This window comes from Ciconia boyciana, chromosome 24 (assembly GCF_034638445.1).
Source record: "Ciconia boyciana chromosome 24, ASM3463844v1, whole genome shotgun sequence".
Taxonomy (NCBI): domain Eukaryota; kingdom Metazoa; phylum Chordata; class Aves; order Ciconiiformes; family Ciconiidae; genus Ciconia; species Ciconia boyciana.
The window spans coordinates 1,341,252-1,367,098 of NC_132957.1; the positions used below are offsets into that span (position 1 = coordinate 1,341,252).

A 25,847-nucleotide genomic window follows, 5' to 3' on the forward strand; every position below is an offset into this window, starting at 1 on the left:
AAAAAATCACCACTTGTCCCTTTTCCTGAGCATCTGAAGTCTGGGTGGGGAAGACGATCGGCTCCTCGTTACCTCTCTCCCCGGCCGCCTTTGGGGGGGCCACGTGAAGATGCCAGTGGCACCGTGCCGGCCGACCCCCCTCAGCACGGCTGTGCGTCCCCAGTATTAAATCAGCTCCTTTTCCCTTGTCTCAGAGGACACCCACAGCTGAGGCGGCGCTGGCAGCCGGCGATGGAGCTGGACCTGCAGACGCTGCCACGCAGAATCCAGTTCCTCCTGCGTCTTTCTTTGTTTGGGGTTTTTAAAGAGAGAAAATTAAAAATGCAAAGAACAAAATTCAGGTTTGTGGTGTTTTTTTTTCTTTTTCCCCTTAAATTTCTAAAGGAACAAAAGAAGTCAGACAGAATTAATCCTGGCCAGGAAGAACCCGCAGCCTCGGGTTTGCCAGTCCAGCCACCACCAGAAAACATTGCTCATTTTTCTGTATAGCAATAGGCAACACTCGCCCTCATCCCGCATGGTCCGAGGGACGCATCTCTGAGTTTTTAAATGACTTTTTCCTTCTAATTAAATTGAATTTTTTTTTTTTTGCTGCTGCTTCATTGTTACTCTCATGGGATAGGTTTTACTCTACAGCGAAATGCAATTGTTACTCCTCTGTGTCTTGCAACTATATTTGTTTAAGCTATTTACAAACGTTAAAAAAGAAAAAAAAAAAAAAAAAAGAGTCTTATGTGTCAGGCACTTTATCCAAACTGTGCTGTGTGCTCTGGAGTTTGTTCCTTGTTCTTTGCAATGACTCATGCAGGGGAAGTTACCAGGAATCTTAACTCCAGCCTGTCAACAGGTTTTAAAAGAGAAAAAAAAAATTAATCTCTATTTGTTCATCCTCTACTGGTCATGACTGTGTTGTATTTCTGCAGCTTTCTGTTTCTTCAATAAATTATTTTCTAGTCATTCACCCTGGCGTGTGCGTGTGTCCCGAGGTGATGCTCGTGGGTCAGTTCCCTCCTGACGCAGCTCCGGGCAGGAGGAGGGCTGCTTTGGAGGAGTAGCCCCATTTTAGCCATCTCAACTCCTCTCCCTAGACCTGGCCTGAGAGCATCAGGGGGTAGACCTGGGGATCATGCCCAGGCAGCCAGGAAAGGTTTCTCCCCCCCGGTTTCCCACCTGGTAGTCACAGGGACGAGAGCTTTCCCAGAGGAAGCCTCAGATACTTTTATTTCTTGGCACCGTCCAGCACCCTTCTGGCCAGAGCCCAAAGAAAACACTTTAATTCTCACAAACTCGGTGCAGATGAGGCCAAAGCACTTGTTAAACAAACCCATCAAGTCGTGTGTGCTGCAGGCAGGTCCAAGCCCCCATGGCTGATTTAATTATTTATCTTTTTACCCAAATATCTTGTCCTACCGTGCATTTTGCCATGGCACAAGTGCTGGCAGGTGGCAAAGAGCTGGTGGCACACACCGAGGGACCACAGGACCTTTCTGTGCAGCTTTCTCCCTTGGCGGTGTAGCAGAGATTTACAGGAGAGGAGAGAAAAGCTAAAGACCTTTTAATTAAAAAATAAAAACAATAAAAAGGGTGATCCAGTCACCGGTCAGTTGTTCACACACAACTTCTCCAGCAGCCACTGCCGATGTCCCCAAAGCACGGCCCTGCAGGATGTGCGCTCCCGTGCCTGCTGGGCAGAGCTGATGCACGTTACCCCCACGCTTTGCCCTCCCCCCAAAAGTACTTTTCAGGGCTTTGCAGCAAACAGCCTGTGGCCACAAGCTGTCCCCAAAGATGGGGACATAAGTCCTCGGGGAGTGGGACATGGCTGTTCTGGAGACAGGGCATGGCACACAGCAGACACCACCGCTGTGTGCACCTCGTGCAGGGATGGCAAAGACAAGGAGGTGGAGGTGGCGGGGGGCAACAAGGAGAGGCTGCAAGAAGCTGGGGTGGTTTGGCTGGAGGAGAAAAACCTGCAGGTAATCAACCATACATAGGTCCTCCTCCAGAAAATAGGGGACATTTTAAAATTATGCCGCTCGAGTCTGATCTGTTGAGTCGATGCATGTGAAAGCCACGGGCACCGCATCCAGCCCTGCGTGGGGAGAGTGGCCGGCTCTGCCCTGCGCTCCTTGCAGCCATGGGAAAACAAGACGAGGGTCTTCGTGCAGCCACTGCAGCTCAGCCCCTGGTGCGGGAGGGAGCGAGCAGGGGCAAGGGGCTGCACCCGCCACCCAGCCCCAGCCCTGGTCTTGCATCAGGGCATTTTATTAATTCAGAGGTGGAATAACGAGCCTGGGGCAGCAAAGTTGCTGTTTGTGGGTCCAGCCTGGAGCAGGATCAGCCTTGCGCAGGAGGAAGCCCCGGCTCCAAGGGGGCTCAGCAGAGACAAGGGGGCTGGGGTGCCAGCCAGGGAGCTGTGGGGCGAGGGGCCAAGCATGGCAGCAGAGGTTGGGGGTTTTCACAGCTTTACAGGCTCCTGCAAAGCCCATGGGCGTGAGGGAGATGGAGCTGCTGGCAGGACAGATCCTGGGGCTCAGTGCCCAGAGCAGCAGCCCGCCCAGGCTGGGCCAGCCCTTCTGCAGCCATGGGGGCTGCCCACACTTCAAAACCATCCAAATAAGATCAATAAAATGCCCATAAAAGGAGGGAGCCAGCTAGTTCTGTGCCTTGGTGACACCTGCCCTGTCCCAGCATGGTGGGAGGTTGATGCCACCCAGGGCAGCTATGCTGAGGGGCTGGGGAGGGAGGACAAAGCTGGTGTTGTCTCTGGGCACAGGAGACCCCGGGTGGCCCTGCGGGTGCCCCCGGTGCGCAGGCTGTCCCCGCGGGTGATGAGGCCGGCGTAGCCTTCCTGGTGGGAGAAGGCGTAGCTGGAGCGGCGGTGGAAGGAGCTGCGAGGGACATGAGCACGCAGCTCCACCGAGGGCTCCTTCAGGCGGATCTTCTGCAAGGAAATGGAGAAATCAGGGCTGTGGCCACCTCCCAGGCAAGCCCTCATCCCAAGGGGACACATGCAGGGAGAGCAGGGATGCCCTCCACCCAGACACAGTTTGGCTCTCAGCTCCACCATGACCTGAGTTGATGTGATGGGATGCATAACGTGGGGACCCTCATGGGGGTCTTCAAAGCTCTCGGAGCTCTGGAGCACAATCTCAACCCCTGCTCTTGTCTGGGACCTCTTTGTACTACCGGCAAGGCATAACCCACAACCCAGATGGGGGTGAGCTCTACCAAAGCTGGGGGTGGTACCAAGACCCGCACAAGACCCCAGTGCCTCCTAAGCGGCAGCTCCAGGGAGTCCTGGAGGGCAGTTCCTTACTGCAGCCAAAAGCAGACCCTCTCCAAGAGCTGGAGCAGGTCTCTTGCCTCAGGGCCTCCTGTTAGGCCATGAACCGATTTGGGGAGAGGGCCCTGGAACCAGACTTGGACACCGCTGTCGTGAGAAACCACCACCAGCTGAGTGGTACCACCAAGGAGAGGTGACGTCCCACTGCTACAGCCCAGGCAGTGGCTTCCCTGGGGAACCTCACCCTTCTCATCACCAGCAGTGCCCTGGCCAGCCCCAGACACCGGCAGATCCCTCCCCATGCCAGCCACCGCACAGCCCTCACCTGCAGGATGGTAGTTTTGCGCGTGATGGTGCAGTACAAGCGGACGGTGAGCGAGGGGATGGTGTTCACCACCAGGGACAGCAGGACCACGAGCAGGATGTAGGGGTCGGTCAGGGCGTTCCGGCTGGCGTCTGTCAACGCAAGAAGTTGGGTGATGTAGGGAAGGTGGAGAGGACAGAGGGAACAACTGTCAGGGGACAGGCCCCCACCCACAAAGGTGTTGGGAGGTCTAAAGAGGAGATGGCACCTAAATTGGAGTCAAAAATCAAGACAGCAAGATTGAGAAGTGGCAATGAAGAGATGATCTACAAGGTGGGAAACAGCTCGTAGCACCAAGCCCAGGCTGGGCTCCCCTGGCTCAGGGAAGGGGAGGACCATGGGGCTCCCCGGGACATCTCACCTGGGAAGCAGAAGATGGCAGGGGCTATCCTGAAGGCATCGATGCTTTGGGTCAGGAAGGAGAAGAGGCAGAAGAGCAGAAGGCTGGCTGTGACCATCAGAAAGGACAACACCGTCCAGAACTTGGTGTCCAGGATGATCTGCAGGGGCAAGGGGAGAGCACACAGAGGCTGTGGGGACCCTCTTCCATACAGCCACTCATCCCTAATTCCTCCTCTGCCGCAAGGGAGGTTGTCCCCCAGCCACAAAGCTGGTGGGGACCATGTCAGAGAGCCCAGGGCTGAGCCCGGCTGTGGTCCCTGAACATCTCCCCCGGGGTCAGGATGGGGAAGGGCAGAGCGGTACTTACCTCCATGAGGACCGACAGCAATGCCGATGTGGCCACCGTGACGGCAAAGGACTCGTAGTCGCCAACAGCCTTGCTGCCGACGCGGTCCTCAAAGGCCCAGAGCGCAATGTAGAAGCTGGCAAGCGAGGTGCTCACTCCGTGCAGGAGGGTGATGCCAAAAACACGGTAGTTGAAGAGCTCGTCTTGCTGCCCGATCACATAGAGCTCAGGGAACTCCAGGCTCTTCTTGGCACTCACGTCCTGCCGAGAGGGGGCTAAGCATCACCCTCCCCACCCACGCTGGGGAGCAGGATTGGGCCACCCCACCCAACACACCCTTCAGGAGAGATGCAGTGAGTCCCTCCACCCGCTTGCTCTGGGGTGACAGGGAACAGAGGCACCCCAGGCCCGGTGGTGACCTACAGATGCCCATCGAGCTGCTTGGTACCACGTCCCAGCGCAAAGAGCCACGCAGATGGGGTGCAACAACTGCCGGGCTGATTCACACTCGATGGGGATGCAGCCTCCAGACACAGTCTGGATGCAGCCGGGTGAACCATACCTGCTCCAGAAGGCCCACGGACAGCACAGGGTAGGCAGTGTAGAAAATGTTGTAGAGTGCAAGGAACCAGCCCTCATACAGAGGCTAGAAGGGAGAAGAAAGCAGCCGTGAGCTCAGTGGTGCTTTGGAAAGACTCAGAAAGGATGCCCAGGCAGCAGGGGTGAGTCCAAGAGACTCACGTCCAAACTCTGGGGAAATCCCCATGGACTTGACCCAGTCTCTGCATCAGCCCCGTATCGTCTGCAGCGATCGGTGGGCTGTGGGGCCGTGCTGCAGATCGAGATGGGGGGCTGGAGCCACACAGTGGTGGTCAAGTCACACTGATGGCCCTTGGGATAAAAGCTCCCATTTTGGAAGAAACCAGCTTAATGCACGTGGGATCTTTCCCTGCGTCTGTCCGAGACCGAGCTGCAGCTCACAAGGACATCCCAAATCTCCCCAGGGTGCTTTTCCCAATCCAGCCAGGTAAAAAGCGGATAACCAGTTGCATCTCAGCCAGGAAACCCCAAAAAATTGGACAGCCCAATACCAGGGCAAGGGAGAAGGGACACCAGGGCAGTGATGTGGACACGTGCCCATCAGGCAGTACCAGGCACGAGACCTGCATGGGGTCCTCAGCAAGGGGCTTTGCAACATCCTGCAACACAGGATGGGTGCGACCCCTGCTAACGGCAGCATCCCTCACCTGAGCTGTGAATCCACTGTGGAAAGCGAACCAGACCTGGGCCATGAGGCCAGCAAAGGTCTTGTAGAAGAAGTAGCGGAGGAACTTGCAGATGCGCAGATATGCCCAGCGGCCGTGGACGAGCAGGAGGCGCTGGAGGTAAGAAAACTGCGCCAGGGCGTAGTCGCTGCACTGCACGGCTTGCATGCCCTCCAGCCCGCTGATGCCCACCCCGATGTCAGCAGCTGCAGAGGACAGGAGAGTGTGAACTGCAGGTGGGGAGGTTTTTGGGCAGCCGGGTGCGTGATTTCCCTGTGGATTGCCCCCAGGCTGATGGGCAGAGGGTGAATCCAGGAGCAATGAGCGAAGGGAAGAAGCCCCCTCCATCACATGCAATGGCTGCGGGAGTGACATGCCAGGCATGGCTGGGCATGCAAAGAGCACAGCCCCATGTCAGGGCTGCTGGAGAGGGTCAGGGACACCTCTGCCAGCTACCCAGGTTGGGGCTTGAAGTTTCATCAAGGTTCATCCCCACTGCCAAAGCAAATGGTCCACCCTGCTCTTGTCCCAGGCTGATCCTGGTCCTGTGCCTCTTGCTCCCCTCCCGGCACAGCAACGTGGAGAACCAGTCTGGGGGTTCCCCCCCCAGCTCCTCACCTCAAAGGAGATGGTGAGGTGGTGGAGATGGCAGATGGGACACCACTGCTCCCCACCAGCAGGATGCACCGGCCAAAACCCACATTCCCCCCTGCCCTGAGCCTCACTTTTGATCATGTTGACATCGTTGGCCCCATCCCCGATGGCCAGCGTGATGACCTTCTTGTGCTTCTTCACCAGCTGCACGATGAGGGCTTTCTGCTTGGGGGTCACCCTGCAGCAGATCACCGCCTGGCAGCTGGTGGCCAAGTCCACAAAGGCCTTCTCCACCAGGCTGCCCTGCTCCTGTGAGCCCGTAGCCCTGCAGCAAGCCAGCCGCTGCCACAGCCAGCCCTTCTTCTCCTTCAGCACCTCTCCCGTGTGGAGGATTTTGTCCTTAGGGGAGAGCACATGCAGTTGGGACCTTACCCATAGCCTTCATAGCATGAGAGCCCCCAGCTCCTCAACGATGCTCTTAAGTCTTGTAAATGCTACAAAGAAGTGACCCCAGTTTTCTCCAAGTTCATCATGCAGCGGGCACTGTGACCATGAGACCAGTTTGTCCCACTGTGACCAGAAGATCATGTGATTACCCGCCAGCCTGCGTCATCCCAGATGACTGGTTGGACGTGTCTGGTCGAAGCCCTCCCAACACCAAATGATCAGTGCAAGGTTGTCCCCCTCTCCACTCTTCATTCCCCAGCCCAAAATGGGCTTTTCCCACCCCTTCGGCAGGAGGGGCATCACATCCTCCGCGTGCTGGTGCCACCCAGGACTTTGATAGCACCAGGGCAGAAACAGCGATCTGCCAGCGCAGGCAGGGAGCAGAGAAGAGCATCCAAGTGCCACCTTACCAGGAAGTCTCCGCTGACGATGATAGCTCTCTTCTTGTGGCGTGAGTGGCGTGAAGCCTCTGGGAGCTGCTGGGAGAGGCGGCCGCTGCGCAGGGCTTCCCCGCTGCCACTGAGGTTGTTGTTGCTCACCCAGTAAGCCTCGAGGATCTCGCTGTGCAAGGAAAGGGTGGTTGGAGCCAAGCTGAGGACACTGGGCATGCTGCCTGGCTTCAGCTGAGACCTACAGTTGGCCTTTGCCATCTCAAAGCCAGCTCCAGGGAGATGGGGCTGGTACCCAGTGGTGGGAATGGGGGGACAGAGAGGGGGCCCCAAGGGCTCATTGCTATCAGAAATCAGCCTCTGTCCCTGTGGTTTAGACGCTGGAGAGACAGCTTAAGCACTTTCTGGTCAAAGCCTGCCAAGGAAGAGAATGCTGTAGGGGCAGAAACAGATGAGGAGGCCTGGAGAAGCATCAGCAGATGAGGGCCATGGACATCTAGGCTGGGACAGGGAAGGAGAAGCATCTCTGGCGGAGTTGAGCTCTGCTGTCCCCACACAGGTTCCTATGCCCTCGGGTGTCTTCAGTGGGGACAACACTGTCCTGAACGAGGAGGTCACGATTCCTCACCTGATCTCCTTCTCCTCCAGGATCTCCATGTCATCCGTGAGCAGCTTGCACGCGTAGCCAATGTTCATTGCGGTCTCTGCAACACGCAGGTGTCAGCGGCCAGTGATGCTGCCCCTGCCATCCCAGCGCAGCCCAGCCCTTGGGTCCCACAGCCCTTGGTGGCAGCAGCTGCTGGGGGCTCTGCTCCAGCTCTGTGCCATCGCGCAGATGGCTTCCCCTGCCTCAGTTTCCCCAAGGGTGACACGATCTGTGGGACGTGCTGCTGTTGTATATTAAAGGGAACAGCAAAACCTGGTTGTTACCCACTCCCAGGGTCTCATCTCTTCTCTGGTCCTGGTTAGGGGAGAAACTGAAGTGTGTTGGTGGGGTCTGGGGCTGCCTCCACTGACCTTGTTTGTCTCCCGTCAGCACCCACACTTTAATGTTGCCCAGTTTCAGCAGCTGGATGGTCTCAGGGACTCCATCTTGCAACTTGTCCTCAATGGCCGTGGCCCCAAGCAGCTGGAAGGAGGGCGAGTGGGTGTCATGACATGAGGGAGGGCAAGATACGGAGGTGGCAATTGCCCCTGGATCCAACCAGGAGTCTTTGCCCATGGGTGGATATGACCTGACAGATACCTAAGCCAGTGTCTACTGGCATGTCACAAAGTCACCCCTGGGGGAAGAACTCCACCTGCCCTCCCACCCAGGGGATGGGTGTTGGGTTGGACACCTCACCCCCTCATCCCAGAGCGCCGAACCCCACACTCCGGCCCTCTGTGGGACCAGCACAGCCAGTTCCTCCTAAACCCCAGCCTCATCCCACCTGCAGGTTCTGCTCCATCTCCTCGTACAGCTTGTCCAGCTCCCGCGTGCGGTCCTGCAGCAGGATGCTGGCCTCACGGTGCCTCTTGCTCCACTCACTGTACTCGACCTCGCTCACCTCCTTGCTGGCCAGGCATAAAGTCCTCAGTGTCTCCTCTGCAAAGCGCTGCAGAGATGAGACATCAGGTCTCCCTTCCCTTGACCAGGATGACTCTCACATGGACCAGGGCATCATGCCAGCCAGCCACAATGCTCCCATGGGCAGAGTCAGAGACGATGCAGGATCTGAGGGTCTCCCTCTGGGCTCTGACTCCCTCCCCCATCCTACAGCATCCCCATGAGCATCCTTGCAATGCAACTGGTCCATGCAGAACACCGAAGGTGGATTTGATGCCCTCTTAGCCCCTGTCCCATATGCAGATGAGGCTCCTAGAGCAGAAGGAAGAAAGAAGGACCAAAATCCTGAAGCCAGAGGGAGAAAGAGCAGCAGGGGACTCCAGGACACCCAGCCCAAAGCCAGCAGCAGGGAGACCAGCCCCTTCCGCCCCAGGTTGGTGCGGGACTCACATCCAGCGCCATCTCAGTGAAGGTCTCGTTGGGCCCTCGCCTCTGCAGCCTCTCCAGGATGACTGTGTCAGCCCCCTTGGTGTAGAGCCGGATCGTGCCCTGGGGGTCTTGCACTGGGAGGGAGGGGAAGGACAGCTTAGGTATCCAGAGAGATGGCTCCCACTCATCACTGTCCCCATGCAATGGCCATGCTACAGAAGGCACCGCAGGGGACGCTGGTGCTTTTGTGCCTGCGGTCATAAGAAGCACAGGAATTTCCCCAGATCTACACCACCACGAGGCAGGATCAGGCCTCAAGGACTGTCAGTTCCTCACACACCTCCCCTGAGCCCCTGATTTACTCGCTCTGTCTTGGCTGCTCAAACCCTTCTCGGCTGCCTTCACCAAGGTATCAGGGCAAGCAAAACTGCAGGGATGACCAGGATGATCCTTAGGAGCTCCTGTGCCAGTTGCAGTCAATTGCAGCCATCCCGGTGCCATCCCTTGTAGGGCTGAGTACAGAAGGGACCCTCTGTGTTCCTGGAGGGGCCCCCCAGACACCTCACCCGCTTACCCAGGACAGACATCCTCTTGCGATCACTGTTGAAGTCCAGCATGGCCAGCACTTTGTACGTCCTCTTCTTCCCCAGCTCACTGATGGTGATGGTGTCTTGCGTTCGGGCCAGAAAAACGTACCCCAGGTTCCTAGCTGCCAACACCAGCGCTTCTTCGTCTGGTGAAGCTGCCTGATAAACCAGCTGGTCTGCAGAAGAGGAGTAGGGGTTAGACAAGGAGACTCCCAGCCAAGCAATTCTTGGACATCTGAAACACCCTGTTCTTGCCCAGCACCAACATTATCTATGGACACCCTAAATTCCAAGCCACCAGGCTAGGGAAACTCAGTCCTGCTTGTCTCATCTCTTCTGCTCATTGCCCCAGGCAGGAGAAGTGCCCAGACAGGGATGGATTATCCCCCCTGTGCTTCTGTTCCAACTAATCAGCTTTAAAACAAACCCAAATGTACATGTCCGTGACGCTGGGACAGCAGCACAAAGCATCCCTGGGCTCTCACGCCACCTGCTCCCCGCACAGCAGAGCTTTGCTGGGCGATGGAAAAAGCCATCGCGGCCTCAATGCCTCGAACAGCAGCTCAACCCCGCTCCAAGCGTGTCAACCACCGTGGCCAACGCACCGCCCTTCTCCTCCACCATGACAGTGTGGCAGAGGGCCAGCAGCCTCAGGAACTCCCTCAGCACCGGGTCACTGTCCCGCTGGGCGGCTTCCAGCAGCGTCGCATCGCAAAAGTCCAGCAGCTTCTCCCCGTGGTGGTTCCAGGTCAACCCCGACCCCTGCAAGAGGCACAGGCAGGCTGCAGGCGCCCGAGAGAGACCAAGCACGGGGCTCTGCACCGGGGATGCTGCTGGGTTGCAATGCAGCAACCCTGTGCTGGCACGGTCTGATCCAGATCGGAGTCTGTAAGCCGAGCTCTGCATTGCCTACACCAAGGGGGGGAGTATAAAAAGGCTGGGAATAAAAACCAACCAAACAAACAAAATCCGAACTGCATTATGTTATAAACCCTGTTCCCCTGTCCTTAACTGGCAGCTGAGGACCAGCAAACTCACCAGCCCAAGGAAACACATACCACTCTCTTACAGCATGGGACCCCATTGTAAGCAAGCTGTGCTCCAAAACAAAAGGCTGGGCCTGCTGCCGGTGTAATCAATAACTGCTACAGCTTTGGCCCCGATGTTACATGGGAGAGGGGAGTTACGCACCGATGGCTGTTTGTTCTCACGGCCTGTGCCTGTACCTGCCAAAATAAAAATAATTCAATTAATAGAGAGCTGGCAGGGAGCATCACTAGCGGGGGCTTTGAGCAGTTTCTCTAGAAGGGACTGCTGCTTTTGCTGGCCAAAAGACTGGCAAAAAGGGACAGGTTTTCAGCATCTGCTCAGTGTCGGTCATGAGCCAGGCTCCATTAGGATATCCAGGTTTGACTTATTTGGCTCTTGGACTGTTCAGACTTTTGACACGTTTTTAATGTTAAAAATTCAGGTCTAGCTTTCACCCGCGTTTCCTGGGAGACTCTGCAGTTGGCCAGAGACTGGCGGGATTACGGCGATGCTGCCATCACAGAGGTGCAACACGATACATCAGGCAGGGGAAAATCAGTTTTATTCCTGCTTAAAAACTTTGCTAGATTTTTTTTTCCCCCTCCTCTTTGCTTTTACTACTGTCCATTTGTCTCAAGTGCCTGATACTTATCTCAGGAAAAAGGAGCTCCATGCTAAAGCTCTGGCCTGTCCCGCTCGCTAAATTGCACTAATTAAGCACTGAGACAGCTCCTAGAAGCCAGCCGAGAGCTCGAGTATAGCAATAAGAAGAGGAAGGACTTGGCAATTCTCAGATTTCTAAGGGGAAAAACAAGCAGAATCATAAAAAAAAAGGCAAAGAGCAATTACATGCATACACTGTAAAGAAACAGCATAAGGGGAATGATAACTTCTTTGCCTTCTCCATAGGTCACCTGAAAGCCTGAAATGCCCAGAATTGGAAACCAAGCTGGAGATTCACCAGAAAACGATGCAAAGAAGAAAAGCAAAGCCTCCTTTTTCTCTCCAAGACCTTCAAAGAAAATAAAAATCCATGGGCTTCACTGGCCCATCACCCCGTGGCTCCTCTGCCTGCCCTGTCCTGGCCACCTGGGCCAGCATCAGCTAATTCACCAGCTGGGATCCACCTCACTCAGACTATGTGTTTGCCATGTAGCTGTGCTGGGCTCCTAACTCCAGGCTCCCTTTTTTATCAGGGAAAACCTAGCTGATCTCAGCTGAGTTTGGGGCACGATACCTCTCCTGAAAGGTAGGCACCCATTTTAGGAGGGCAGAATTGTGCCCTGACTCCGTGCACTGGGAGCATGAGACAAGTGTGACTGCAGGCGTGGTGGCCCCTGAAAAGCACTGGGAGATGAAAAGCATGGGAGATGAAAACAAACTGAAGTCCTACAGCATCTTCTGTCTACACGCTGGACCACCAAGATCAATCCACATGCCCCAAGCTTCCTAGCAAGCCAGGAGGAGTGGAAAGAACCAATTCAAGGTTTACCTAACTCATGGGTCCCTACAAACTTGCTTCTGCCAAAAGTTACCATAGATGGTCCCATTGATACAGCATTTCTTGAAGCTCATAATGTTTTGTGTCAAGGTGCCAGTCTTGTCCGAGAAGATATATTCGATCTGGCCAAGCTGATCGTTGAGGCTGGTGCTTCTGGCTTTTGCTGGAATGTCCTTGACAGGGTAATACATTTCCAGATCCCAGTTGATAAAAAAGCTGTTCACCAGATAGATGAATTCAAACCTAGGGAGTCCAGTAGAAGAAAACTTACGCTGGGGAAGGAGACTGCATTACTCACATCCCAGGGGCACTTGGGGATCTGACACAGGAAGGAAGGGCAGAGGGGAATTCCCCACCTGGATCCTGTTGCTCTGAGCTTGGGGGAAGCAAAAGAGTTTTCATTGTTCATGGCCAGGTTTCCAGAAGGCTCATCACACCGGACTGAGAGCCCGCTGGGTCCCAGGCAACTGGGCTCCCCTCTGGAAATCTGGCCCTTGATGACAAAATTCATAGATCTGGAGATTCAGTGAAGGGCTGAAAAGTTTGGAAACTGCTTCTTCCAGCACAAATTGTGATTATTGCCTGCTCACAATGGCCGTGCCCTTCTCTTCCCCACCCTGCTGCTGCTCAGTGGGGAAACACCACCTTCATCAGTCTCATCCTCACCCTGTCCTCAATTTCCAACATCAGTACGTGTCTTTGAACCTCTTTTCTGGCTTTCCTCTGAGATCTCAAAGCACATCACCAATGTTTGTAAGATACAAACCCCATCCATCCTTACCCTCTTATGGCTAAGGGAACATATGGGAATGACTTGCTCAGGGTCACAGCTGGATCTTTTGTGCAGCCCCATTTTGTGGCTGCAAACCAAGGTGCCAGATGACGGCCAAGGGCAGGGAGTGGGGTACTGATCTCCGATCACTTGCAAGCTCTGTTGTTCTTACGTTATATACATGGACATGGGTATGATGATGCTCAGGAGGATCGTGAAGCCCCAGAAGTTGAAGAAGGCCTGCTGGGCAGGGGTCGTGTGCTTGTAGAGAGCAGAGAGGTAGCTGTGCTTCTCCTGGAACATCCTGGCCCAGAACCCAGAGGCAACGGCGAGACACAACGACGTGACCAACAGCACCAGGAAGATCTGAGATGGGGAGCCAGGATGAGAATGTCCCATCACATAGAGCCCGCCAGACTCTTTTCTAGGACCAACCATTGCCTCTTCTAGACTGTTTTTCTCATTTAGCTGTAAACCTGCAGAAAGGTGTCCCTGTGCCTGTGTTCTCAGAGCTCATCCTGGGTGGAGATGAAGGATCACAGCACGTATTTCAGCTTGACACCTCCACAACACACACACGGCAAAACCAAACTTTCCCACCCTCCTAATTGCCTCAGACACCATCTCCCTGGACAAGGGGTGTCCTGCAGCCTTCCTGCTGAAGTTACCAGCAAACAGAGGAATGCTAGTGGCCAGTCTGAGAAGTGATGACACTCAGCCACCAGGAGCTGGAATAAGAACCATCCAGTTCATTGTTATGACCACGCTGCTTTGCTACCCACAGAGGAAAGGCTCCTCCTTTCCCTCTTCTCCATTTACTCTGTGCTGAGCCACAGCCTGCAGGTCCCTCAGCACAAACCGCCTCCTCGGACCTCCACGGTTATGGATAAGTGAAGCAGGCCAGGAGGGGTTGGAGATCCTGAATACTCCAGCTCCCTGATCCAAGGGGCTGCTCTACAGCCGAGGACTCAGAGCTGCCAGGGTCCAGGGTTAAGCAACACAACCACCACACAGACTGCTCCAGACCCAGCAACTACCACTTCCTGGGAACATCACTTGGTATGTGCCCATAACATGTTAAACCCAAGATATTTTGAGCAAAATATTGCAAGATTAAGAAAATCAGCATCACCCAAGCAAGCAGCCTCTCATGAGAAGACTTGTGAGCTACCCCAGGAGGCTGGTGGAGCAGAGCAGGAGGTGTTTGCACCACACTCACTATGATCACCAGCCGGTCCATCATGCGGTCCAGCTTGGTTTTCTTCCGCTTGATCTTTCCACAGTTCCTCATAATTTTGGAATCAAACCCTGGACAAGAAACATTTTAGAAGTAAAAACGCAAGTCCGTAGCCCCCAGAAGGTTGACTTGCAGCTAAGTGATGCTGGTTTCCTCCATAACGACATCTCCCCACCTCTGAAGACTTCAGAGGACCTTGATCAGTGGTTAATCATCCCTTGATCAGTGGTTAATCAGGCTGTGGCTGCACACTCGGAGAAGTTCTGCTTACATCAGATCTTACCCCACCCCTCTACCCACAGCTACTGATGGCCAAGCTCTCAGCTGCACTGAGCTACCTGTGCAGGAGGCCACAAAGTGAAATGGATCCAGGACGTGATGCAGCTGATATATAACCCAGGATAAGCAGATGTCTGGTGCCACCACATCATCTCCCTGCCAGCGAGCCCAGAACCCAGCAAAGCTTGGGACAAACTTCTGGGGGCTTGGTTACAGTAGCAGGTCTTCCCACATTTACCAGCTGACAATGGGACCTGCTGATGCTAGAAGCGCTTGGGCAGCTTAAAACCCCCGGGGACCTCGGTATTTTCTGCCCTTCCTGATCTGGGCCTGGGCACTCACCTGCATAGATAACCAAGCCGTAGCAAACGTCAGTGTTGCGAAGCTTGCAGCCTCGCAGCAAGATCCTTTCGCTGTCGAGCGAGTAGGTCTCACCCCTCCACTCCAGCGTGCCGGTGAAGCTGTGCATGCGGCTGTTGGGCTCCTCGCAGGTCACTTTCCCTTGAGCAGAGGGCACGATTCAGGTAATGGCTTTGGGGGAAACAAGAGGTCCTTCCTCTCCCTCCCACCACACTTGTCCCCCCCAACCCCCCAAGAGGGGTGCTGGGGGCTTCTCAGGGGAGATTCAGATTTAGCCAGGGCATCTCCAGATGCAATTGGGATATGGATAGCTCAAATTAAGGTCAAGCTAAGCTGGAGGGCCACCTTGCAGTGTGGAGAGGGTGCTCAGTCCAGGAACCGCACTGGGCTATAAAATTGGACAAAGTACAAACACAACCCACTTCATCCCCAGAGCCTCTGAGAGGGGAGTCTGCATCCTATGGAGGACCAAAGGGGAAAAAATCCAGGGTCTGAGCTCAGGTTTGGGAGCCAAGCACTTGATTCCAGTGGGAAAATCAAGATCCGGGGCAGGGGGAAGGTGCACAACCCCGATGGACCCATCACAGAGCCACTCTGCTGGGAAAGGTCCTCCATGCAAGGTCTTTTGGCACGAGCCACCCTCCAGCCTTGCAGGCAGGAGCAAGTGCAACCTCCGGTTAGGCTGACAGCACTCGGTGCCTGAGAGGACAGAAACTTCCCAAGGCTGAACCGATCCCATCCCAGCGGGACGGCCACGTCCTCGCCCATCCGGGAGACTCACCATCAAAGGTGGCCATGCTCTCCTCGCTCACCAGCTCCTGGTGGGTGACCAAAAGGGCTTGTCTGAACTTCAGGTTCGTTTCCCTGCAAACAAGAGCCACGGAGGGAAAAATAAAACAGCCCTGAGGGGTGACAGAGCTGTTAATTCTGCCTGTCAGACCCATGGGACAGAGACGGCCATTAATTATCGGGTGATTACATGAGTGATGGCAAGGAAAAGCGAGATAGGGACCTATCATGCCAGACATCGAGCACTCATGCAGGGAAGAAGCTCTGGCCCGGAGACCCTGCCATTAAATCATCCTGCAGTCGGAGGCGGGAGGGACAGGCAGCCGCTGTCCTCGGCATGGCTGGGAGGGAGCCAAGAGATGGAGAGAGATGCCCGAGGTCACCAGCTGCTCTGTGGAAGCCTCAAAAGTGTTTTTGGCTTCCCATTTTCAAAATTTGGGGCTCAAATCCCATTTCTGGGGTGTCTATAGGTTTACCTTTTGGAGGATCCCCACATCCCATGGTTTCTGCTGGACTTGCAGCCCTCCCAGTGTGCCTGACCCCCCAATGCTGGGGGGTCCCCAAGACTGGAGGCTTCAGCCGTTGGCTGGGATGTCTCTGCCCCTCTCCCCCCACGGCAATAGGGGTCCCCTGCCCCTCCCCTCACCCATCGATGTCAGCAGTCTCCACGTAGCACAGGCTGCTGGGCTCCGAGCTGCACAGCAAGAGCATGTCGGCCTTGAAGAGCAAAAAGGGGGAGAGAGCACCCGACTGAGCCTCTCCTCGCCAAAACTCCCCCCTGCTGCCCCTGGCACGCAAGCCAGCTCCAGGTCCCCGCTCACCGGGACGAAGCTCTCCTTACGCAGACGGACGATGTCCCCAACGCAGATGTCACTCCATTTCTGCCAGCGGAAGCTGCATGAGAATTAGGAGGGAAATTTTTATCCTTGCAGAGGAGTGGGAATGGGGACCATGGCTGTTTCTGTCCTCTGGACCAGCCTGTGTCTGTCCCAGCTTCTTGCACGAATGGGGTCTCCAGATTGTAGGTTCCTGTGCCACCATGGTACCATCTACGTGACTGAAGGATGGCTGAGCACCAAGGATGGCACAGGACCCATTTGTCACCTCCATAAACCCCGTACCTACAGGTGGCAGGAACTTTCAGCCCCTGGCTGCAGGTGGGACATGTTGGTCCTTCCCTGGACCAGTGTTTAGCAGGAATATGACTCCATAGGCTAGATATGAAGACTTGGAGGAACTTCCACGGCCAGGAAACCCTCCTCCCAGCATATCACAGCAAATTAGGGCTTTTTTAGACCTGTTGTCTGTGACTGGGATACGATCATTCCTACAGGGGAACAACTGGACCTGCAGCAGATTTTGGGAGGTGATGGGAGTTTGTAGAGTCAGGGACATTCCCACCAAAACCCTTCTCAGCTGCTATGCTCAAGGGTGCTCAGCACTTCAGATGATCCTTCATTCCACACAGGCCTGGAGAACACGGGTACAGCTTCCCAAAGCCCCTCACCTCTTCCCAGACAGGATTTCACATGGTCTGCTGTTGATGTTTCTGTCACTTTGATGACGGCCCTGCACAGAAGAGAGGAAAAAAAGAGGCCAAAAGAAAGGGATAGGCCATGCCAGATTTCCTTGTCCCATGAAAACAACACTTTTAATGCCACAATCTGCCTCCTCAGCCCCAGGGAAAGATCTGCTTTCTGAAGCAATCAGAAGATGTATTCTGATGAATAAAGAGGCAAAATTCCCCCAGGGTATTTCTGGGGACCAACCTGGGAATATAGCCATGGGTTAAGATATTAAAGATGGCAGAGATGGGGGTCTAGACTCCAAGGAAAGCAACCAGCCAGTCACATTCTTCCCAAGGGAAAATACAAGGCGTTTTGGACATGGTAGAGTTGACACCTCAGGAATGACGAATGACAGCAACTCCCAAGCTTTTCAGTTCACCCCACAGCAAAGGGGCCCTTTCTGCTGACCATTCCCCACAGGACCTATGCCCAACACTCACAGCCTTTCGCTCCAACCCATACTCACAATGTCATCAATCAAGTCTCGTAGACCCCGGATGGTGAGAAGGCAGCTCAGGGGGAACAGCAGAGTGTACCAGGGCAGTGTGGAGATCTCGGGGAAGGTCTAGAGAAGGAGAATTTTACACCACTGACACAACTTTCATCCCACCTTGGGACATGTTAGGTGACTGAGTAACTCCCCCTCGCTCCCAGCTCCCATCCCCAGCCAGCGCCTGAGGATGGCAGGAACCCATCCAAGATGAATCAAATCCACATCTCTGTCTACACAGAACTATTTTGTTGAATTTCCACCTCTTTTTAAACTGGATGCGTGAAATGCATGTGGGTCACTGAATTTGGAGGGTAGCATTTCTGTTTAGGCATGGTCTACATGAGCTTAGCTTACATCCAAATCCAATCAGTTTAAAGTAACCAAACTTTACATAGGTTAAACCCCTCAGAGTTCATGGAAGACAACGAACACCACTGAAAAGCAGCATCCTCAACACCATTTTAGACCAGAGTCCCCTACTCTAAACACCAGACAACCCTCCTTTGCTAGACAGTCTCGCACACCCTTGCTCTTACCTTGGTGTCCATCTCACCTGTAAGAGGATGACAAAGACAAAGTAGACGTTGGCCATTCGGTGAAACTGCTCGTAGAGGTTCAGCGGCAGGAAGGTAAAGATGTTGTACTTGGCAGTCTTAATGGCATTGCCCTGCAGAAGAAAAGCAGGTCAAAGCCACAGTGGGAGTTCAGCCACATGAAATCAAGGATGTGTTTTGAAAATGCCAAAAACATTCTGGTATTTTTAGGACTTCTCAACTTTTTATGGCATAAGAGATGCCTTTAAAAATTTACAAAAGCCATAAAGAAAAAGATTTATTAAAGCAAAGGCCCATATGACTTAAAATTGAAACAAAATATTTTGCTTCTGATCATCTAAAGCATACCCAACTGACCCCCAACAAGATGGTCATTATTCAGCTGGAAAAAAAAAAAATCTGTTTTTTTTCAATCAAAACTTTTTTCAAAAATCTTTCTTTTGATTTGACCATCAGACTAAAAGGTATCCTTCAAACAGTTCTGCTCCTTGTCTGACAGCTTCAGAGGGCATCTGGGACACCAGGCAGGGAGCAGCCCCTTCCTCTTCATTGAGGATTACGTATGCGACTCTCCATCCTACTGGAGATCACTCTGCAGCACCTCTGTCATGTCATCCCCAACCACCACCAGCTCAGGAATCAGGGGCTGAGTAAAGAAATGGCCCAGGACTGGCCCAGGCTGACTCACCGCATACTTCTTCTTGGTCAGACAGAAGGCAAATTTCTTCTTGAACTGCATGTGGTAGTTTCGGTCGTTGGCCCTCACCTCCCAGGTGAAAGCTGGAAAAGCAAGTGGATATCCACCAGCTCTCATCAGAGCCAGGCCCTGGCCATCAGCCTCTGGCCTCCAAGGACACAAGGACCAGCGATGGTGCCACTGGGCTCACGGTAACCCACTGCTGGCAAGATGGGCTTCCCAAGATGCACCTACACCTTGAGAGCAGCTGGAGGTACAACTGGGACAGAGCTGGATCTTTGGGGTCAGCTGGGTGGACAGAGGGTGCAGGAGGCCAGAAGCTTCCAGAGATGTAGGACTGCTGCACACACTTCCCTTCTGAGCCTCAGGCTAACCGTTTGGGCTCGGGTTTTGGTTTAACAGTATAATCAGGCCAGGTGAAGGACAACTCCTCCAAGCACAGTCTTTGCTATTCTGAAGGCTGGTCGTTCCTCTCCTAATTTCATTTTTGCTATCCCAGTGCAGATGCCACCAAGCAAGGGGCATCCCAGCTATGTTCCCCAACTCCTGCACCCCAGCTGACAGTCAATCCTTCCAGACCATTTCACCCCAAATCTGCTTCTTCCCCATCTCACAACCCTGTCCCACATTCAACTTTCTCATAAACTGTCTAAAAAAAAGGAAAAAACCCCAAAACACACTCACTGCACACTGACCTGGCAGTTGCTTCTTTCCATGCAGGCAGCCTGAGGTTGGGTCTTGTGCAGCCATGCTGGCACCACTACCAGGATCTAGGAACAAGGACAACCAAAGATATTTGCAGCGCTGAGCAATGACAGCGTGACCCCACCAGGATGCTCCAACATCCCAAACCTGGGCCCTCCATCTCTCCAGGGCAGGCCATCATGCAGAAGGGACACTCTTCTGGGCAAAGCTGGGGATGAGTCTCTTTCCTGGAGCCACAAACTAACTTAGACCTTTTTACTACCCTGGAGATGTAAAACCCCACATTGACACACAGTCTTTTGTAGCCATCTGAATGACGCAGTGACATCAGGCTGAATATTTGTCATCAGAAAAAGTCTTTCTCCCTTTGATGCCTGATGTTCTTTGCCCTGCCTTTTGCAGGACCAGCCACAGCTCAGATCTGAACTGAAATCCACTTCACCCTGGCATTTTTTTCTAAGAGTCACAGATTTGCCCTTCACGGGTGCCTTACGCTTAACTCAAACCTTGCGTGGGCATTGGCACTGGGGGTTGCCTGGATAGACCCTTGCCTTCTCAGTGTCCTCAGGGGTGCTCAATGGCTTTGGCGTGGGTCATCTTTCAGACCCACCTCTGCCCAGTCCCAGCTGCCCATGACAACTCAAAGACATTTTTCCTCTCTGAGGAAGTTATGGGAAATCATTTGAAGTCATCAGCAAGGAAGAGAAACTCTCCCCGCCCTGCCATCACACCCGAGCGTCCGTCATGCCTAGAGAGCAGCTACCTTCATCAATGACAAGATTTCCCTTACGCTCAGTGACCTTCCCTGCAGGGATGTTAGGGAAGATTAATTAATGTTTGTGAAGCGCTTTGTGATCCTTACATGAAAGGAGTCAGTGAGGTGTAAAGCATTAATTACCTTATTATTAAATAATCCCACACAGAAGTCTGTCCCTGCCATTATTTTTTATCTCACTCCTTTGATCACTTTTTTTTTTCCATTCTTTCACCAAAGTGTCTACTTCTCTCCCTATTGCTCCTCGTGGTACAAGGCAAATTTGATATTGGTTTGCCCCGACACACGATGCTGCCCTGGGACACTCGCAGATGCCACCAGCTGGGCCAGAGCTGTCACCTCGTCCCAGGTCAAAGAGACTCTGAACAGCAACATGGGCAGCACCTCGGCCTCTGTGTCCAAGAGCTTGCCCAAAAAAAGCACTGATCCACAAAAATCATGCTTCTTTACCACTAGGAACTCGACATTTGTCACTGTACGTGGGTCCTAACTGACACCCATAAACTCAGCACACTTGGGGCCCATCTGTATTGTCACAGCATGGCTGAGAAGGAAGGGTTGCAGGGAGCTGCTATGCATGGTGGGACACTCGTGCTACATCCCACGGCTCCAACTACCATCTGTCCCACAGAAAAGAGGGAGCGGGATGAGCAAGGATACCTGGAGGGATGAGATTTCTTCCATACCCAGCTGCACAGAAGCCCTTTGGTGCCCAGACTGGCTGTTCCCACTTTGTTTGGGCAAAATAAGGTGGCAAAGAATTTGACACAGAGAAACGCAAATCTCCCGTCTTCCTCCCTGCTGTGATCCCACTCATGTCCTTGGCCCAGTGAAGCTGTCAGCTTGGGACATCTTTCCCTGCAGCCAGCCAATTCTGGGCTGCACCTAGTTGCAGAGACACAAGGGGGACACCAAACTGCCCTCCATCTCCTGCTCCTGGCAGGCACGTTTCCCTGCCTGCTCCTAACAGAGGGGTGGGCTCCCCCGACCACGCAAGGATACCTCCTCCTCATGGACCATAAACAGGCCAAGGGATACGGGCTAAATGGAGGTACCTGCACCATCGGGAACATCCAACAGGAGACAAGATGAACCTCAGGGTATCCAGAATGGGGAAAACTGAGCCACCTGCTCACACCCTTCTAAGTCAGCCAGTGCCCCTTGGCTCATACTGGTGGAGGTAACCATCCCTGCTGTGACTCCATCCCCGACACTGGGCCAGGGCACAGCAAGGTCCTCATTATCCCATCCATCCTGCAGTCCCCAGTCATGGGCAAGCAGGGCAAAGGCAGGGATAGCAGCCAGGGTCAACCCCGAGCCCAGATCTGCAGTCAAGCTTGCGATGATGAGGTAGGTCCAGGTTCAAGTCAGGAAGTCAACACGCAGGTCAAGATCAGGTCTGGTGACAAAGGCCAAGGTGAGGCATAGCCCAGTGGTTACTGGGCAGGTCCATTGGGACAAGACAGCTCCAAGGTCAAGCCAGAAAGCCAGTCCATGGGTAGAGGGCTGGGTCCATGGCCAGGGACAGGCGTATGGCCAAGCTGGAGACAGACCCACCTACGATAAAGCTTAGGCTAGGACTAAGCCCCAGGGCTGAGCTTAAATAGAGCCCCGTGCCCATGAGTGGGTGTGGGAGAGGTCCCAGGTGAGGCTGCTCGGGGCCATTAATACCTGTTAGTGCCCTCGGGGCCCTCACCCATTGCTCAAAGCATCTTCTGACCTTGCTCCAGGACATTAATATTAGAGCTGAGGCTGACAGTGATGTTCGCTTGAGCTCACTGCTTCCAAACCCCCAAATGGTGCAACTGCTTTAATCAAAGGGTCTAAACCTGCCCTGCCCTGAGTCTCCCCGAAATACACTGGAAGACCTCAGGTTTGTCTGTGGTCACCCTTTCAGAAGGTCCCTCTTGCGCTCAGGATCTGGCCTGAAGTTGAATATCCATCATGTCCCCGCTGCGCTTGGCATCTCTGAGCCCCATTGTGCCCAGCAGCGATCAGCGTTACCCCCTCCGCGGCACTGCTCATCTGCTCCAAAGCGCCCCTGTTCCTGGGCGATGCCAGACAAAAGTACAGCTAATTAAGCACCTGCAGCTGGCAGATGCGGCACCCTCCGTGGAGCTGAGCGCCGTGCGAAGGCAGCTGGGAAAACAGCCCCTTGCCAGAGCCCAGGAGCAGGGGGAAAGGGGAAGAAAAGGAAAAAAAAAAAAGTGATTCAAAGCACTGGAGAAATACTTCTAAGGAGGTATCCAAGAAACCTCAGTTCCAAGAACCCTCTCTACAAACCTCACTCATCGCCCCAAAAATTAGAAATAAAAATTGCACTTTGGGTAGGCAGGAACAGGCTGGAAGCTGGTGCCAGGGTGCCCTGCCAGCTCCAGCTGCGCGGGCGGGCAGCCAAACCCCGCACTGGCCCCAGCCCAGAGCTTCCCGGGGCCAGAAAGGGCCAGCAATGGCCAAAGGCACAAGACATCCTCTGACCACTGCTCCACACCTCATCTAGACCAACAGTGATTTATTAACCTACAGGGTGTTCCTCCAACTCAGGGCCTGGGATGAACTGGCCAGTCCACCCAGCTCGGCAGGGAACGTCCCGTCCCGCTGGTCCCTGAGGTCTCCGGCTGTACGGTGCTGCTGGGTGCTAACAAGACCCAAAGTGGGGCTTTCTCACCCAAAAACCATAGTTTTAGGCTAGCAGAGGTTTGCATGGCTGAACACAAATAACCCAGTTTTAAGCAGGAATGGGCACCGTGCCACAAGGGTTTGGCCTGGGTTAGTGAAACACGTGGAGATTTATGTTGGTCGCTGATCCGACCCGCTGATACAGGGTTTCTGTGACGGTTTTGTTTCTGAAATCTCCGGATAAAAGTTGAGTTGTTGCTCAGCACAAGAATTAGTGAGAGACGTGTTGGGCTCCCTGGGAGCACCCAGCAGACCCAGCACAGCCAGCGCTCGTGGCTGGGGGTTTCTGGTTGCCTTTCTGCCCCTCCTGTTCCCTCCCAGCCAAAAAAAAACGGGGGACAGGACCAGCCCGACACCCTGTCCCCCGCCCAGGGCTGCTGGGCGCTGCCATAACCAGCCTTGTGAGTGCTGCTGTTGTTTACCTGATCGCAGCATCCCCACGGGACCCCAGCCGGGGACCCGCCACCCCGGGGACCCCCCGCCGCCAACCCCCAGTTCCGCAGCTCCAGCATCAGCCCATGCTCAGCCCCGTCGTGACAGCCGTCAGTGACACCGGCCCGAGGGCAGGCAATGAGCGGGTGGGTGGGTGCGCGGCAGCAGCCAGCTCATGCCTCCTCCTGCCCTCGTCATGCCGGAAACGCCCCCGCGCTCCGGCCGGGTGGATCACGGTTCATTAAAGCCTCTCAGGGTTTTTTCCCCAGCTCTGAGGACATGCCCGGGCCATGAGTTTCCCTCTGCTCGCCCTATTTTTCCACCTGTTTTGATGCAGCTCCAGGTGGAAAGGCGGCTCCCTCGTCCCCATCCTGAAATGCTCCTCCGTGCCCGGCATCCAACCACGGCATTGTTAGAGGGGGGCTGCCCTGGGCTCCCCCCTTCTCCCCGGGGTCCACAGGGAGAGATGCAGCTCCCAGGAGAGCCCCGAAGCACCCGCCAGCAATGAGCCCCCCACCGCACCCACTGCCCACTCGGGTCCCAGTCGGCACCCATGGGTGCCCCGAAGAGAGCAGGAGGGAGGAGGATGGCAGCTCTTGGGGCCTGCTGCCCTGCGCGGGGGGCTCCGCGGTGCCACGCTCCCCCCCCGGGTCCCCGTACCTGCACCGATCCTGCCCGCAGCCCTGCTGACAGCCCTGGGTGGCCGCCGAGGTCGTGCCACCACAGCACCGAGCGGGACTGCTGCCACCCGTCCTGCCCCACGCCGGGACCGTGGGGACAGCCCATGCCACACCTCCAGCCCTGGCCTCCGCAGGGACGTGCCTGCCCTGCCCGCCTCCCATCCTGGCTGCCTGCCTCTCCCTGCCTGCTGCCGGGGCACCCTCGCTGGGCACCCCCCGGGCTCCCCCTCCTTGCTGGCAGCCAGGCACAGCTCGAAACCCGCCCTGATTTATCGTCTCGGCACGGCTTGGTTCGGAACAACGTGGAGCTGCTGCTGCGGGAGCTGTTCCCGTGGGATCTGCCAGCGGACGGGGACGTGGTGTCAAGGCCAGGGCGTCCCCGCCACCCTGGGTGGTCCCAAACCGGGTCTGAGGGCAACGAGCTGGCACGAGCGTCTCCGGGGCAATGTTTGGGCAGAGAGCAGGCAGATTTGGGCAGGGGGGGCGTTGGGCTGCACTGGGGCCGAACTAGTTTCACTGGGGAGCGTGCAGTCCCCCCCAGAGCCCCCAGGGTCTGGCAGCAGCTTGGCGGGGCTCGGGCCATGCCTTGAGGACCAAGGAAGGTGGGAGCAGGGCCCAGCCAAGGAAGAAAAGGCCAAAAGCACAAACGAACTACGCTGCCTCCGAGCAGCCCCAAGGTGACAGCGCCGGCACTGCAAACCCAGCTGGGGACAGAGGCCGCCTCGTTAGTGACGGCAGCTAACGAGATGAGAGCTGGCCCGGTGTCTCCCCGCTCTCCATCCTGCCCCGCATGCATCCCGCATGCCCGCAGAGAGGCCCCACCGTAGTGGTCCTGCGTTAGCCATCATTAGATTAATTGCTCCCTGCAATTAACCACAGAAACCCGGAGGCAATTAACCAAGCGCTGGCCCGACAGTCCATAAAGCATTTACTGCGTAGTCATGAATAACTTGTTCAAGGTCCATAAATAACACAGCTGCGCCGTGTCCCCATGTCCCCATGTCCCTGCGCCCCCATGTCCCCGCGGGGCACTGGGTGATACCGGCCAGCACCCGACCTGCGGCAGTGGGGGTAGATTTGGGTGCATCCCCATCCCGGGGCTGCTCCTCACCTCCTGAAAAGGGAGGGGAAAACCTCACCCAACCCTTGCCCAAGGGGCCGGTGCTGCGAGATAAGCCAAATTAACGAGTTATTGTTAATTCTCACGCAAAGCTGGTGAACAGTGGCCTGTGCCATTTTGAAATAAAGCGTGGGAGAGGTCTGGGTCACAGCGGGCAGAATGGGACGTTTTGGTTAAATGGTCTGAGCAAACGTTAGCGGTGGGAGCGGGCACGCGCTGGAGCGGGGCCGGGGCCGGGGAGTCTCCATCCTTGACCGCGGTGGGGGCCGGCCCCACTGGGAGCAGTTTTTTGCATTTTCGCAGCCCCAGATAACGACCATTGATGTTAACCCAACCCCTCTCTCCAAATACAAGCAGAGTTTCTCCCTTCCCTTGCCCCGAGCCCATCACCTGCCTCTCGTGCCTGCTCTCCCCCGGCAGCTCCTCCACCGCCGTGGCGATCCCCGGCAGCGCCCGTGGGGCCCACGCCTGGCCCTGGAGCGGCATCCACGAGGAAATTCGGCGTTTCAGGCCTCATCTGCCATCTCCTACCTGCTGCCCCGTCCCTGCCGCTCCCTCTGCGCCGGCAGCACGCGCAGC

General features: G+C 55.2%; 1 protein-coding gene across 1 annotated transcript; it reads right to left on the minus strand.

The window, feature by feature from the left end:
* Positions 1-1,202: 1,202 nt before the first annotated feature.
* Positions 1,203-24,218, minus strand: ATP8B3 (ATPase phospholipid transporting 8B3). Its single transcript, XM_072845270.1, has 28 exons — positions 24,129-24,218; positions 19,573-19,647; positions 18,869-18,960; positions 18,180-18,293; positions 17,600-17,698; positions 17,073-17,134; positions 16,387-16,459; positions 16,212-16,282; positions 15,558-15,640; positions 14,759-14,917; positions 14,120-14,208; positions 13,073-13,266; positions 12,163-12,371; positions 10,790-10,824; positions 10,204-10,360; positions 9,586-9,774; positions 9,033-9,145; positions 8,467-8,631; positions 8,051-8,162; positions 7,662-7,737; positions 7,055-7,205; positions 6,329-6,596; positions 5,586-5,809; positions 4,901-4,984; positions 4,360-4,599; positions 4,012-4,150; positions 3,612-3,742; positions 1,203-2,944 (listed from the first exon to the last, which is right to left on the minus strand). Exons 2-28 carry the CDS (start codon positions 19,625-19,627, stop codon positions 2,723-2,725), a joined length of 3,606 nt encoding a protein of 1,201 aa, XP_072701371.1. The 5' UTR covers positions 19,628-19,647; positions 24,129-24,218; the 3' UTR covers positions 1,203-2,722.
* Positions 24,219-25,847: the final 1,629 nt, after the last annotated feature.

Excerpts from the sequence above, each read along its gene's own strand:
- ATP8B3 (XM_072845270.1), bottom strand. The coding sequence starts at position 19,627 with ATGGCTGCACAAGACCCAACCTCAGGCTGCCTGCATGGAAAGAAGCAA. Across the intron at positions 7,206-7,661 it reads CTGGAGGAGAAGGAGATCAG|CGAGATCCTCGAGGCTTACT; the intron begins GTGAGGAATCGT and ends TTCCTTGCACAG. Across the intron at positions 5,810-6,328 it reads CGATGTCAACATGATCAAAA|CTGCTGACATCGGGGTGGGC; the intron begins GTGAGGCTCAGG and ends TGTCCTCTGCAG.